General features: G+C 36.9%; 1 protein-coding gene across 1 annotated transcript in view; it reads left to right on the plus strand.

Annotated features, from left to right (window-relative positions):
• Positions 1 to 13,589, plus strand: part of COBLL1 (cordon-bleu WH2 repeat protein-like 1) — a 75,635-nt gene extending 62,046 nt beyond the window's left edge. The window contains exons 14-16 of the mRNA XM_006879484.1: positions 18 to 125; positions 3,770 to 3,922; positions 13,503 to 13,589. Of these exons, the coding sequence (XP_006879546.1) occupies positions 18 to 125; positions 3,770 to 3,922; positions 13,503 to 13,589 (348 nt within the window). The remainder of the gene's footprint in view (positions 1 to 17; positions 126 to 3,769; positions 3,923 to 13,502) is intronic.
• The last annotated feature ends 152 nt before the right edge of the window (positions 13,590 to 13,741 follow it).

Below are 13,741 nucleotides of genomic sequence, written 5' to 3' on the forward strand. Positions count from 1 at the left end.
ATGCTGTCCCCAACGAGTCACTGAGTGATGGTACGTCTGGCCTATCTCCCGTCAACACAGAGGAAGGGAAGTCTAGTTCTGGGACTGACATTGTGAACATTCCACAGCTCGGTACCACCGATAAGGTAAAGATTTCTTTTTAACAATACGTATTCAGATTCCTATAAAATATGGGCAAAATGGGGGTTTACAAGAACGTTGGTATGTTTGTAGGTTACTTTGAATTTATTAATCTGATAGCAAGTTACTATAGGGAATGGAAAAGAGTAGTATACAAAATATCATTTAATCTGAGAGTTTTGACTCTTGTAATATTATCAAGGATTACTCCATTATACAAACAATTAATTGCTTGGTTGAAAACCAAAACTTAGTGGTTCTAGTCTACCAAGAATACCTCAGAAGAAAGATGGCAGTGTTGTTATGTGCCATCAGGTCACCAGCAGATCATAGCAACCCTATGTACACAGTAGCTCTGAAGCTAGCCATGTCCTGAGTCAGTCTCACAGATTCTGAGACACCTACCCCATTATCCTAGTTACTGTGTCACTCTACCTCATCCAGAGTCTTCCTCTCCTGTACTGTCCCTCCACCCTTCTGAGAATGATTTCCTTCCTTCCTTCAAGGACTGATCCCTCTTGGCCTCATGCCCTAAGCATGTGAGATGGAACTTCAAAATTCTAGCCTCCAAGGAAAAACTTGGTTTCATCCTCTCTAAGACAGAACTATTTGTTCTCTTGGTGGTCCATGGTGTATGTTCAAAACCTTGACAATATGGTTCTGAAAAATCAACCATTACAATGTCTTTGAAGAGCAATCCCACACATATAAAAGTCAGAATCGAATACATGGCAATCTTCGGGTTTTGGTTAGTTTTGTTTTCCACCATTATATAAGGGTATTATTCTTTGTTTATACATTTATATAGTGTACCAGTTAATAGTTCTGGCACTGTTTTCCTGTGCTGTTCTTATTGCCATTTTTGAAAATAACTTTTCTGGATGTTCTGATTTAGTTTATTATCTTCAATTCAAAGGTGACTACAGAGTGGCAAAGTAAAAAAAGCTTTATTAGGGAGCATAAGCAGCATCAAAGACTAGATCAAAGTAACCAGAGATTTCTCAGCTGTGTATTTCCTAGCATTGACATGCAAGTTCAATTTCCCAAATACTGTAGCTTGCAAAAACTGAAATTGAAAGCTGCATTAACAAACATACTTTTTAAAATTTCCTTTTTTTTTGTTAATCCATTGTCAGTTTTGCAGTTTGTTATATATGTTGATAATTGCTGGATATTGCAGATAGTTTGGGTGATAACCAGAATGTTGAAGGTTCCCTCCCAGCTGAGGTGGCTCAGGAGAGTAGCCAGTGACCTGAAAGAGCAGCCTGACAGCCCTCGGGAACAGTTGCATTCTAATTCGTGGGACCACCATGAGTTACAGTCAACACAATGGGAGATGTTTTGCTTTACTTTTTAGCCTAATTAATTTTGCAATATATGAGGTTGTTGGCTTCATTTTTGCTCCACTGAGTGTTATAATTTGATAGGTTCAAGCAATATTGTCAAACTAAGATGACATTCACAGCATAAACCAAGATATTCCCTATGCAAGTTTTAAAATACTTCATACACGTTTACTGTGATAATGTTTGAAGACTCTTTTCATAGTGGTATGACAGTTCCAGAAGTATTTTATATAACTTTTTTAAACGTTCCTAGAATAACAGAACACTTAGCTATATTGCCAAGTAAAGAATTTTCCCGTAATTTCAAAGTAATGTTTATACTGGAGAGTATTTCTTTGTATATTTTACATGAATGTTTATTAGGTTGCATAGTGTATAATATAGTGATCTTTACTTGGGAACAAAGTCTGTTTTATCTTGGAATGGAATACCATTCGTAAACAATGGAAGCTTGATTTAGATAATGTATTTTTTTTTTACCCCCAGCCATTGCTTAAGCTCTGTTTAACTCATCTTTTATAAAGAAATTTACTTGGCAGTTTGAAAAAGGAAAGTTTTCAGATTACTTCATAACTTTGCCAGTTAAATCAGTTATTAGATATTTCTTCCCGAGGAATTTACCATCTTTGATTCTTCATTATCTACTTCCTTTTGGTTTTTGGTGGTGGTGCTTTATTGGTTGTTTTTTTTGTTTTTCTTTCAATCTAATCCCATCTCAGTGGGAGAGTGGAGAAAGTAAAGAAAAATGATTAGTGCTTAGACTCTGTCACTTCCAGAAACAGAAAATAAGCTATTTTGTGTAGCATATTATTTTGGTTTTCTTTTATGAGAATATATGTTAGAATAAACCAAGGTTAAGGGGAAACATTTGATTATCTTGTATTTTCCAAAAGAGTGATTTTATGAATGAATCTATTTCAACCTTGAAAAGGAATTATTTTTTTGTGAAATTTGTTGATTATTGATTTGTTCCCATGAACTCCATATAGAAATTAACATAATTTGTCTCACATTGACTCCTACTGCATTCATCAAAGTAAAGAAAGTAGCAGTTTCCTTCCTTTTGCCTTCTGACCATACATAGCATAATTCACATAGGGAAGGCAGTATCCTCATTTTCCACCCTGTATATGTGAACAGAGACAACCAATGGCTGAGAAAGAGAGCTGTTCATAAGCAGTGCGTAGACAGGAGGTAAGCAGTGAGTTATGATCGAGGGGAAGGTGATGCCATCCTCTCATATTCTTTGAGCACTGTCCCTGCTTTCAAGCTTAATGAACCTCTGGCTAAAATGTGTGTTTCCTTTAGTACCCTAGTGCCAAGATCTCATTTATTTCCTTTGTGTTTGATCTTGATGTAGACCCTCCCATTTAGATCTGGCTGGTCTTCAGAGTCTTATAGTCATGCCAACACCCACCAAACTTTAAGGTTCATATATATAGGAATTTTCTTTCTGGTTCACTGCTGTACCTTTGTGCTTAAAAAAGAGAGCTGGGGTATTTTTCTGGATTATTTGCTGCTGCATAAATAATGAGCTGTGTGGTAGTGAGAGAAATCTTCAGGAAACATATCCAGCTTCCAGCTGTTTCAGGTAATACAAAAGACAATGGGTCAGGTTACTTCATGCTACCCAACAACACTTAATTAAACCACAAAGCAAAATAAAATATTCTCCAGGAAACATCTTGGCCGTCCGGCATGTAACCTCATCTGCACACTTTGATCTACATTGTTCCTGGCTAAAACTAATTCCTTCTTCATTTGCATGCAGAACAGTAGAATATCCCTTGATTTCTGCAGTATAGCCATCCTTATCAGCAACTTCTGTTATCAAAATCGCCTTAAAAAGCAAGGAGGGGATTATAACATTTCTCGTGCTGTGATTCTCCCCACCCCACCACACCCACCCCCTTCCAGACACATCTTCTGTTGCTCTTTGGAAGAAGAGAAAAGGGCTTTATTTTTAATTTCCTTGTGTAGATTCATGCAGAAAAATTTGAGGAAATGATATCATTGAATAACATAGGCAAATTAAAGATAATAAATATGCATTATAATTTTATTGTAATTTTTTTATCCCTTTTAAACCATGATACAAAATAACTATCTGTTTATCTTCAAAAAATCAGATCTAGTGTATTTTTCCACCAAAAAACAATATTTTGGTTCATAGTTTATCCTGTTTTTAAAATACTAATTGTGGTAAATCTTGATTCTTAAACTAGTGATGCTGATTGCCAGCCCCCTTCACAAGTACCTCTTCTTCTCCTGGCATTCATTTATATGTTTAACTTTTTTTGTAGGAAAATAATTCTGCTCATAATGAACAGAATTCCCAAATATCAACTCCTACTGACTCCCCATCATTGACCTTTAAGAGCTCTGACCCAGAAGAGATCCATCAGAGTTTGCTGACTGCAATACATTCTGGGGATGCTGCCGCCAAATTGAAAAGGGTAAGTGTTCTTTATTAATTGGGTAACATTAGGCTTATTTTCAACATCATCAAATTAATACTTAAGGGAGTTTTTCATTTGTTTTTGTTGGGGTTTTTTTCCCCTTGCATTTAATCTGAATAGAAGGAAAAACCAGAATGTCAAGGTCATTTGTGAAATAAAAGTCCAGAGCTTTAAAATGATGTCAGGTCTATTTTCCAATACATGGGCCAGGTGTTGTACATGGGTTTTGTTCATTATTCTGTAACTATATATAGAAAGTGCCTTAGACTCTTTTAAGAAACTACATTAGCACAGCAAGGAAGAGTCTGAAAAGAAAATGCTTTCCTATTCTAGAAAAGATACACTCAAGATAGAAACCATCAAATTTCCATCATAGCTCTTGTGGTAACTGAAAACCAAACCCAAGCCCCTTGCTGTTGAGGCCACTCCTGCTCATAGTAACCCTGAAGCGGAGTCTAACTGTCCCATGGGTTTGCCAGCAGCACACCGCCACATCTTTTCCCCACACAATGGCTTTTTGAATGGCTTTTTGAAGTTTTCTGTTAGCAGCCAAGTGCTGCTTGTAGGGATCAAAATAACATTCATATGTGGATTTTTAGAGGAAGATTATATAAATTTAACAGAACAAAGTAACCATCAAAATAGGGAAAATCTAAAAATATTTGGCTATCACCTAAATGAAGAACTTCTGGTCTTTATATTACTGTGCTCAAGTTCTCTAGCTCCTTACTGGCAGAATATAGGAGATGTTCTCCTCAGGAACATCAATCACAGGGCATTATCTGCTGAGATACTCTTCTTCCAACCCATTCATCCACTGAAATAGAATGTGGTCAAGTGTTGCACCTGGACTTGTTGAAGCCCTTGGACTTCTCCTTTCTTCTCTACTATATATATATCCTCTTGGTTCAAGAGACCTCAGCACCCAAGAGAAGAATAGTAATCTTTATTCCACTGACTCCTTCGGCATTTCATTTTGTGAATTCCTTCTCTAATCATTTTTAGAAGCTATTTAGAGAAGAGTGAGAGATCTGTTAAGGAAACAACATTAAGCTCAATAAACATTAAGAACATTGTGTGCGGCAGAAATTAACTGCAAATAACAGGCAAGCCACAAAGATAGGTGACAGGCCTTCTGGACCTTAAACTGGATTTGCCTGCCCTAACCAGGATCCTCGAGTATTCATGCGCAGTAACATGTGAAGACCTCACTCTTCACAGATGATTTAGTGCTCGCAATCCTGGCCACACAGAGAAAGGGGGTGATGGTGGAGTGAGCGCTTCTGGAAGATGAGGACACATGACAAATTCAGGGGCTGAGATTTGAATTTTGTAGATTTGCAGAGTCTGAATTTAGGTGTCAGGTAGCATAAGCATTTGATGCAGTATTTGATGCAAGTTGGTCTTGACAAATTTGTGTTTTATGGAAAATACCCCAGTTAAAGAAAGTTGAATATTCTCAGTTAAGAATATTGCTTCTCTAGTTTTCAGAATTTGGAATGAATTTCAGATCAGTCATTACTGATCTAATAAAGCTTTTCAACTCACTAAATCTAACAAGCCTCTTTGTTATGTGCCAAGCACTGGATAAAAATACTTGAGGATTCAAAAGAAATAAAATTAAGCCTCTGGCCAGTCATATTAAGCCCAAAGTAGAATCAAATAACTGCATGGAAACTGGTTTCAGTCAGTGGATGTAGGAATAATTTTCAATGAAGTAATTGCAGAAACCTCTTCCTTGCACTGGAAATGCCTTTTAAGCTGACAGGATTGTACAGCCAGCAGCCGCACATTTGGTATGTTATAGGCCCTGTTTTGGCAGTCCTTTCATACATAAAACTTCCATTGCTGCCAGAAGGAGCTGGATTGGAGTCAACACAGAAAACAAGCTCTTAGTGATGATCAATCCTATAATTGTATCCTGTTCATTACTCATTACTTCAAGTTCTATTGAGTCTAAAATTTTCTTTCAGTAAAAGCTGATTGATAACTCTTTGAGAGTATTTAGTGTCCAAACTCCAGAAGCCAAGTCTATTATCCTCGAGTTAAATCCCACTCCCAGCAGCCTTCCATCAGGTTTCCCAGGCTGCCAGTTGTGATGGGAGGTGACTGTTTCGTCTTCCTCTGACAGAGAAGCTATAGAGTTTGAACCACCAACCTTTGGCTTGCAGCCCAACAGTTTACAAGGCTCCCTTTAGTGCCAGTTCCAAATAGATAATTTTTTTTAGTTCCAAATATTTTTAAAATAAAATATTTTTAAAAATAAAAATTATTACACAGTTTTCATTATTAAAAATGGGAGCAGGCTTTACTAAATGTCACATTGATTGCTTTCTTTGACCAGCACTTTAACCTCCAGGTATATTGTTATTAGTGCTGCTGAGTCAACTACAACTTACAGTGAACACCCGATCTGAGCCCTGTCCAATCCTATGCCACCCCCATCACCTCTGACACACTTGAGCCCAGTGCTGCAGTCACTGTGTCAACACATATCCTTGAGAGGTGTCTTCTTTTTCCTCTGGTCCTCCGCCTTTCCAAGCACGATATCCCTCCCCAAAGGATAGCCTCTCCCAGCAACATGCCCAGAATATGTGAGACAAAGCTTTGCCATCCTTGCCTCTAAGGAGCACTCTGTCTGCACTACGTTCAAGGCGTGTATGTATATTTCTTGAATATTCCATGTGTTTATTCAGTGCTCACATTCTGTGTGAGTCCTGCTGCTTGGAAACATGTTTTATTTGTGTGGGTTGTTTTTTTTCTTTTAAGGACATATCCTAGAAGATATTTGGAGAAGAGAACTATCTTCTAGGTATAGTTCTATGTCCTTTTTAAAAAAAAAATACAGATTTCTATGTAACAAGACATCACATAGATGTATATAAAATAATGTTTGCATTAACTTCAAATATATGTGATCTGAATATTTCATAATAGCTCAATATGTAGTATATTAAAAGAATGGAATCTCAAGCATTATCAAATGCATGTATTTCTGAAAGCCTTAAACGGATTTATTCATTGATGTAAACATAGGCAGAAATGTTATTTCAAAGAGTAACAATCACAACAAGGGTTATCCTTGAGGGAAAGGTTGTTGAGGATTTGAGAGGCTTGGAAGTAGACAGTCCCTCAGTCATTAGAATATATATCATTTAATGCACTAGCTTTAAATACCCTAATTAATGCAAAAATCTACAATGAATAAACTATCTTAAATAAAGAGCCCCAGAGGGTATTGGAGTTTGCCACAGATAGTGTATTTTGTATGTATGTTTGCTTTCATTGCCTGTATATTTATATTTAGTACTTTTTTCCTGTACACCTATTACATATTTAAAAAACGATGAAGGGTGGTGAAAAAATGAAAGCAAGCAGGCTCTAGTTTCTTATGACTTTACTCAAGTCCCATTTTTCTGTCCTATATTCAACAATTTCTCCTGGTTTGTTTTAAATCCTGATCAAACTTTCATAGAACAGTAATTACATTGCCAGATAAAGTCCCCAATGATTTTGACAGTAAGTGTAGATTGTTCAACAGAAAATTGGCTCTTTGCTTGCCTGTATCTTGGCACCCAAATGCCCAGTTTAGTTCCAGGTATGAACCTGCCTTATGGATGTGGTTCATACGAGAGCAATTACCCTTCATCATAATGTCTGGTTCATATTAGAACAATTATCTGGTTGATTGCTCTGGTGTAAATATATTCATGGGGATGCCATGTATTTTCATGTTTCTTAACAGCTTGTCCCTTATCCCCATTTGACACTCATTCAGGCATGGAGGTTAGTCTTTTCTTCTTATAGAGAGTTAATCCATCTAGCCTTAGGCTCTGTAAATGGCATCTGATGCTAAGGTTCATGTATGAATCAGCAAATTAATAAAACAAATCATGGAATCTATCATAAGGTTAAACCAGTGTTGACACAAGGACTCTTTTGACTGCTTTTGGCCCCTGACAACCTTTGAACTAGTTAAAATCCAGTTATTCTATTTTAGATAGAAAATAGGTTTTTTAAAACAAAATATTCTGAAAGTAAACTGACAGATGCTATTTAGCGCTGATAGTACATGTTTCTTCAAAATAGAAGTGGATCTTTGGTTAGATAGATTTTTATAAGGAAGTTAAAAAAAAAGTGGATAAGTTACCAAGAATCCTGCCCAGTTTTTTGTTTCATCTCTCTGTTTTCTTTAAGAACTAACTGGTGCCTAGCTACCACTGCTGATTGCTTGGAAGGGATCACAGTAGGAGATCCTGGAAATAGGGATGGGGGCATGTGGAACAAAACTCATGGAAAAAAGATCATAAAAATTACCAGGCCTAGGGATCTAATAGAAATTGGTAGAACTCCTGAAATTATGAACCTTTATCACATTTCAAACCTAAAACAAAACACACCCAACTTTCAGCTGCAGGTGGTGGTGGTGGTGGTGGTGGTAGTAGTAGTAGTAGTATGTGCCGTTAACTTGGCTACAACCCTAATGCATGAATGCAAGCCGGCCCGGTCCTGCACCTCCCTCCCACTCTCTGCTCTGCTGAAGTCCAGTTTTGCAGTCATGTATCAATCCATCTTGTTCAATACCTTCCTCTCCCACTGATCCTCAGCATTCCCCAGCTCCTCCAGATAATAAGCCCAAAGGATGCGAAACACAATTTCATCATCCTTCCTCCTAAGGAACATGCTCTAGCTGCACTTTTTCTAAGACACTATTCTTTTGGCAATCCATGTATATTCAATATTTTTCCCTACCATCACAATTCAAAGGTATCAATAATGCTTCTTCCTTATTCACTGTCCAGCTTTTACATGAAAATGAAGCAATGGAAAACATCATAGATTGAGTCAGGTGCACCTTAGTCTTTAAAGTGGAATCTTTGTTCTGATGCCATTTCAAGAGGTCCTTGGCATCAGATTTGCCCGTTGCAGTACATTGTTTGATTTCTTGACTGCTGCTTCCATGGGTGTCAGTTGTAAAATGAAATAAGACAATTCCAGTATTCTCTCCATTTATATTCATGTTGCTTTGGGGGCCACTTGTAAGGATTTTTTTTTTGTTTTGGCTGCTTTGTTTGTTTTTCTATATTGAGATGTAATCCTTATTGAAGGGTGACCAGTATGCCAGGAAAGCATTCACTACTTAGAACAACCAACTGGAGTCAAAACAGCAGCATTTCCTCAAGGACAAAATCAGGAAGGGATAGTATAGAAGGACCAGCAGAAAGAAATGAGAATTACAGGAAGGATGTGAGAATCAGTAATGTGGGTATTGCAGTCAATGCTATAAAACAAAATGTACGTGAATGCTTGAATAGAAAACCAATTTCCTTTGTAAACTCTCACTCAAATCACAATTTAACAAAATATACAAACCAGGTAATTCTCTGGAATGAGATATTTGTTTCCTGTATTTAGTTGATCAACTAAGGCCTCTCCTGGTCCCCTGCCTATTAGTATTAATAACAATACTAAGTTATTAAATGCTATTCTTTAGAATTAGCTTTATTGTAAATATGGTTTTATTCTTTGGTAAAAATCTCAAACAATAATAATTAAAATAAATTTTCCACTTATTGTATCAGACGTGAAAATAAGGGTACAGCATGGATATAAAATGACATTAAAATAGGTTAAATAGATTCTGACCACTCAGCGCTTATAGAATAATCTCATTTTTATCTGCTCATGTATAAAACTTTAATGATCTAATTTTTAAAATAGGAAAGTAATTTTTTTATCCCTGAGATAACCACTGTTTATAGATTGCTGTTTTATATCACTCTTTGTGTGAAAGCATATTTTTACAAAAGTGGAATATTGTGCAAATAAAACATTAGCCTATATCTTGCTGAAGCTCTCCACTTCACCACATTCCTTTTAGGTTCATAATCTTTAAGACTATACTGTTTGGACATATGACTGTGCCATAGCTTGTTTGCTACTCATTGCTGTATGTTTAACTTTTTTTTATTCTAAACTAAAGCTACAGTGAACTTCTTTGACTTGTAAGCCAATAGTATGTTTTTATTTGGTTCATCTTGCATCTCTTTTGTTGTTATTGAAGGTGCACATGGTGAACCATACACCAATTTAATGCCAGGTGCCCCTTTTTCTACATGCACCAGTGCACAGCACTGGTGTGCCACCTTTCTCACCCTCCTTTTCATCTTTGAGCTAAACTGATTTTTAGTTTGGAATATGCTTCCATCAAGGAATATTTTCCATTTATATATAAGCTTTATTAGTTCTTCAATGCAAGAGTTTCTCCATCCTTCATGGCACTAGGAAGTCATGTTCATGAGAAATTGAAATTCTAGTCTGCATTTTCTTTCTTTCTTTTGATCACTATGCTGTTGTTGGATCTTTGCTCAAAATGTTCAATAATATCAAAAGTCAGGCTTTGCTATAGCTGACCCTCTGGTGGGTTTTCAAAGGATGCACATCAGGACCTCACTCAGAGTAGTTGAAGGATTCAAACCACTTGCCTTTGGGTTGCTAACAAAACTTCTTACCACTAGGTCACCAGTGCTTTAAAAACTTAGCTAGTTTCATGGCAAAGGAGGTAGTTGTTCGGGGAGGCCATTCAGTTTCCTCCTCTTACTCCTAACACACTCTCTCTGCTCTCTTGTTCTGGATAAGTTTAGACCCGTGATTGTGATCATGGCCTTTACAAGTATTAATTCCCTGGGTACTTTCAAGGAGTTAGGTAGAACAGAAGCATTAAGCTTGTTATTTGCTGGTCAGTTGGGATGCTTCTTGAAACTATCATCCTAACCCTCCAAACTAAGAAATCAAATTCCATATGGTTTTTGGGTGTATATACACAGCCTAAAGAGTTACTCATTTTTTCTACCTTTGGTGTGTGTGTGTGTATGTTTGTGTATATCTCGGACTTTTGCCAGTTCAACATTGTTACAAGGATAGAACGGTTAAAATCATTGCCTTTGCAACCCCACTCTTAATCAGTATGATACTTCTATTATCATAACTACCCTCCCTTTCCTCCTCCCTCACCTCTGCTAATCACTAGTAAATTTTATTATCTATACATTTGCTTTTTATTATCATTCTTTTATGTTAGGGCATTAAATATTTATCTCTTTTATTTGTTTAAAGATTCAAATATTGTCAGTTCTTTGTTTACTTGGCTTCTCATGCTAGTAATATGTTCTTCAAATATGTAAAATGAGATTTCTCTCTTTATTTTTAAAATAATCATGAGAACTATATAGAGCTTTGGCAACTTTGCTTTTTTCTTTAAAAAAATTCTTCAGCATAGAGACATTTTGGTACAAGGTTACAAAAAGTCATTACCTGACTATTCATTGACTATATTTAGAAAGAACTCTTCAAATTCCTGATGGGTACTAAACAAGGTATAGATGAACTTTTCTTTCCCCTGAGGGTGACTTTTCTTAATTACTGTATTGCTCAAGGAACCCAAATTCAAGCCATGTTTGCCAATTTTATTTGCCTTTTCTCAGATTTACATAGGGAGCTCTGGTGGCCTAGTGGTAAGAAGTGGTTGCTAGTCAGAAATGTTTGTACTTCAGTTCCTTTCTTGTCAGTGTTTGGTTATGAATCTAAATAAATTAACTATAGACAAAAATCAAATTTTTTAAAATGTACAATGTTTGGTGTATAAGATATAGTTTAGAGCTGTCCTGCAGGAGAAAGGTGGCCAGGCTCCTCCCATATGATTAAGTGACTCTGAAAACTTATTAAAGGGTCAGCTATGAGTCAGCTCCAACTTCTGTGACACAAACAACTGTTGTTGTGTACTGTAGTACCATAGATTTGGAACCGACCCACAGCTGACCCTCCAGCAGGTTATCAGAGGCGGTTGATCACACAGGGGGAGACTGCAGGTCCTTCTCCCAGGGAGCACCTGGTGGATTAAAACTGCATGCCTTTAGGATTTCAGTGCAGTGTCTTGCTACAAGGCTACCAGATCTCCACACAACAATACAGATTCATAATATATTTTATATTAACAGATTTAAAAATTTGGGTTAAAAAAAAAAAACACCCAAAAGTCAAACAGCTCACTGCCAAAAGTTAACTCCAACTCATAACAACCCCCCCTCCCCAATTAGATTTCCAGACCTGTAAATCTTAAGAGAAGGAGTCATGCCATCTTTATCCTTTAGAACCACTGGTGAGTTTGAACTTCCAGAGACACATGGCTTATTTTAGCAGCACAACACACGGTGGACTGTGACACCAGAGCCCCTTGATTTTTTATTATACTCCTTAAACAGGCTGGAACTTCAGCTTACTTAGGAAATCTTGTTTTATTGTTTTTCTTTCACTTGTGCTTATTAGAAATGAAAGAATTAAATTTTGAAATGTATGCTTTTCAAAAAAACACTTCATAGAAATCACTTTTTTGTCTCATTACTTAAAACACTCACTGCTAGCCAAAAGGTCAACTGTCCTGACCCTCCAGCCCCTCTCCAGGAAAACTATTGGACAGTCTGATTTTGTAAGCACTACAGCCTTGGAAACCCTATGGTTCTCCTGCCATTCTCTCATTATAGATCACCACGAGTCAGCATCAACTTAAAGTCTTTGTAGTCTAGAGACTAAGGTGCGCCTGATCCAAGCCATGGGCTTCTCAATTACTTCCTATGCATCTGAAAGCTGAATAGTGACTAAAGATGACAGAAAAATCATTACCTTTGAGTTGTTGTGCCAGAGTAGAATATTGAATATTACACGAGCTGCCAAGAGAGAAAACAAAAAAGGGTGTGTTCTAGAGCAAGTGAAACTAGGGTGTTCCTTGGAGGCAAGAAGGGTGAAACTTGATCTCACATACTTGGAACATCTATCTTACCAGGTTAGGGCCAGTCCTTGTGGAGAAAGACACCATGCTTGGAAAGGAGGAGAATCAGCACAAGAGAGGAAGGCCCTCAATGAGTGACTGTATCTATATGGTCAGGTGTGTCAGAGCTGGTGAGGTTGGCTCAGGATAAGTCAAAGGTCAGAGTCACTGTAAGTGGCAGTTGACTTGTCAGCACAGAAGAACAACAGTGTTCATGATGCTACAGTTATAACTTTAGAGTCATCGATTTTATTCTTTAGTTCATTCATGGGAAAGTATTTCCAAAATCAAGGCTGGCTTTTTCCATTTTAAATAAGGGGTTAATGAGAGGGGAATTTCAAGTTACTAGATACCACCAATACAAAAATTTGTAAGATTCATTGGTTTCTGGAATTTGCTTTTCTTCATTTGCCAAGGGAGATTGAATTAAGGGAGTCGGAATTAATCTAGCTAAAAATGCTCCTTAACAGCTTGTCCTGCAGTCTGTTTTTGCTCTTCTTCTTTGTGTTCATTTGGTAATTTTGTAAAGACTATGATGTGTTAATGGATTATTTAACTTGTTTGTTGTGGAAATAACAACTCTCGTTTTTCCATTTCATGGTGGAGTGAACATTTATTCTTGATGATTTACCAATTATTGAACATATAGACACTAAATGCTAGCATTTGCAATTAACCAAAAGTTAAAATTGAAAATTAGACTGCTGTCCCATTTTATACCAATGAGTACAGAATCTGCTTTATTCCTCTTAGGTCAGTGTTCCATCCTGCACAACATCTATGAATGGAAGTTCAAAAGGCAACCACCCCACACCCCCAGAGGCCCAAGACGGCTGTTAAATGGTCCCTGCAATTCTGCACTTCTTCACCTCAGCTTCACAAACTTTTCATACTAATGGAGAATATTTTCAAATGTATATTCAGATGTATACTAATATATTAATAAAGTATAAAATTTTCTGGCTTTGAATGTCAAAACAATAAGAATTTAT

This window comes from Elephantulus edwardii, unplaced genomic scaffold, assembly GCF_000299155.1.
Source record: "Elephantulus edwardii isolate Elephantulus edwardi_28Jun2011 unplaced genomic scaffold, EleEdw1.0 scaffold00003, whole genome shotgun sequence".
Classification (NCBI taxonomy): Eukaryota; Metazoa; Chordata; class Mammalia; order Macroscelidea; family Macroscelididae; genus Elephantulus; species Elephantulus edwardii.